The 1,723-nt window shown below is 44.8% G+C and overlaps 1 protein-coding gene across 1 annotated transcript; it reads right to left on the bottom strand.

The window, feature by feature from the left end:
• Positions 1-465: 465 nt before the first annotated feature.
• On the bottom strand, positions 466-1,278 carry LOC123753134 (zinc finger protein 175-like). Its single transcript, XM_045735134.1, has one exon. The coding sequence runs from the start codon at positions 1,276-1,278 to the stop codon at positions 466-468; it is 813 nt and encodes a 270-aa protein (XP_045591090.1).
• Between the last annotated feature and the right edge of the window lie 445 nt (positions 1,279-1,723).

The following is a 1,723-nucleotide window of genomic DNA, read 5'->3' as shown; positions in this document are numbered from 1 at the left end:
GAGGGTGTCTTTTTCTTCCCTTTCCATGCTGGCACTACATAATGCAGTATTGGTCTGACATTCGTGGTTGACAGGGATCTGAATAACACCTCGTTCACATTTCAAATGATAGTTCATTTGTTAGTTCAAAGGATAGTATCATTTTCATTTTGTCTTCAGGTGAGATGAAATATGGCAACCCACACCAGCTTTTTTCTCTCTCCAATTGAACAAGGTTTTCTTCTCCGCTTTGGTATCTTGTTTTGCTTTTTCTGTTTTCACTACGAACCTTTACAACACTTCCCTTGATTGAACTGAGTAGACATTTACTCAGTTACTGTTGCAGAGATGGGTATCCTGTAACTTCTTGCAGTATTTCGTCTATATCTCTTTTCTTAATTTAGTTTACTTTTGGTGAATGTGTGTAATTTGTGTTTGGTGTGTATTTTATTGCGTGCATGAGTATGTTCGTGTATGTGAAGGCGTTCATTCATGAGCATACTTGTGTGGTGTGTGTATTGTGTATATGTCGGTATTTTGTAGAAAACGCTCCAGGGGGCGTATGTTGTACAGTGATGCTCTCTGAACTGTTGCTGCACATTGATGCTCCCTGAACTGTTGCTGCACATTGATGCTCTCTGAACTGTTGCTGCACATTGATGCTCTCTGAACTGTTGCTGCACATTGATGCTCTCTGAACTGTTGCTGCACATTGATGCTCTCTGAACTGTTGCTGCACATTGATGCTCTCTGAACTGTTGCTGCACATTGATGCTCTCTGAACTGTTGCTGCACATTGATGCTCTCTGAACTGTTGCTGCACATTGATGCTCTCTGAACTGTTGCTGTACATTGATGCTCTCTGAACTGTTGCTGCACATTGATGCTCTCTGAACTGTTGCTGTACATTGATGCTCTCTGAACTGTTGCTGCACATTGATGCTCTCTGAACTGTTGCTGCACATTGATGCTCTCTGAACTGTTGCTGCACATTGATGCTCTCTGAACTGTTGCTGCACATTGATGCTCCCTGAACTGTTGCTGCACATTGATGCTCCCTGAACTGTTGCTGCACATTGATGCTCTCTGAACTGTTGCTGCACATTGATGCTCTCTGAACTGTTCCTGTACATTGATGCTCTCTGAACTGTTGCTGCACATTGATGCTCCCTGAACTGTTGCTGCACATTGATGCTCCCTGAACTGTTGCTGCACATTGATGCTCCCTGAACTGTTGCTGCACATTGATGCTCTCTGAACTGTTGCTGTACATTGATGCTCTCTGAACTGTTGCTTCATACCCACTGTAGCCTCATACTGTAACCTCATACTCACTGTAACCTCATACCCACTGTAGCCTCATACCCACTGTAGCCTCATACTGTAACCTCATACTCACTGTAGCCTCATACCCACTGTAGCCTCATACCCACTGTAGCCTCATACCCACTGTAGCCTCATACCCACTGTAGCCTTATACCCACTGTAGCCTCATACCCACTGTAGCCTCATACCCACTGTAACCTCATACTCACTGTAGCCTCATACCCACTGTAGCCTCATACCCACTGTAGCCTCATACCCACTGTAGCCTCATACCCACTGTAGCATCATACCCACTGTAGCCTCATACCCACTGTAGCCTCATACCCACTGTAGCCTCATACCCACTGTAGCCTCATACCCACTGTAGCATCATACCCACTGTAGCATCATACCCACTGTAGCCTCATACCCACTGTAA

This window comes from Procambarus clarkii, chromosome 69, assembly GCF_040958095.1.
Source record: "Procambarus clarkii isolate CNS0578487 chromosome 69, FALCON_Pclarkii_2.0, whole genome shotgun sequence".
Lineage (NCBI taxonomy): Eukaryota > Metazoa > Arthropoda > Malacostraca > Decapoda > Cambaridae > Procambarus > Procambarus clarkii.
The sequence above is the reverse complement of the archived record's forward strand: the minus strand, read 5'-3'. Positions and strand labels throughout refer to the sequence as shown.

Coding starts and splice junctions, on each gene's coding strand:
- LOC123753134 (XM_045735134.1), bottom strand. CDS start 1,278: ATGAAGCAACAGTTCAGAGAGCATCAATGTACAGCAACAGTTCAGAGA.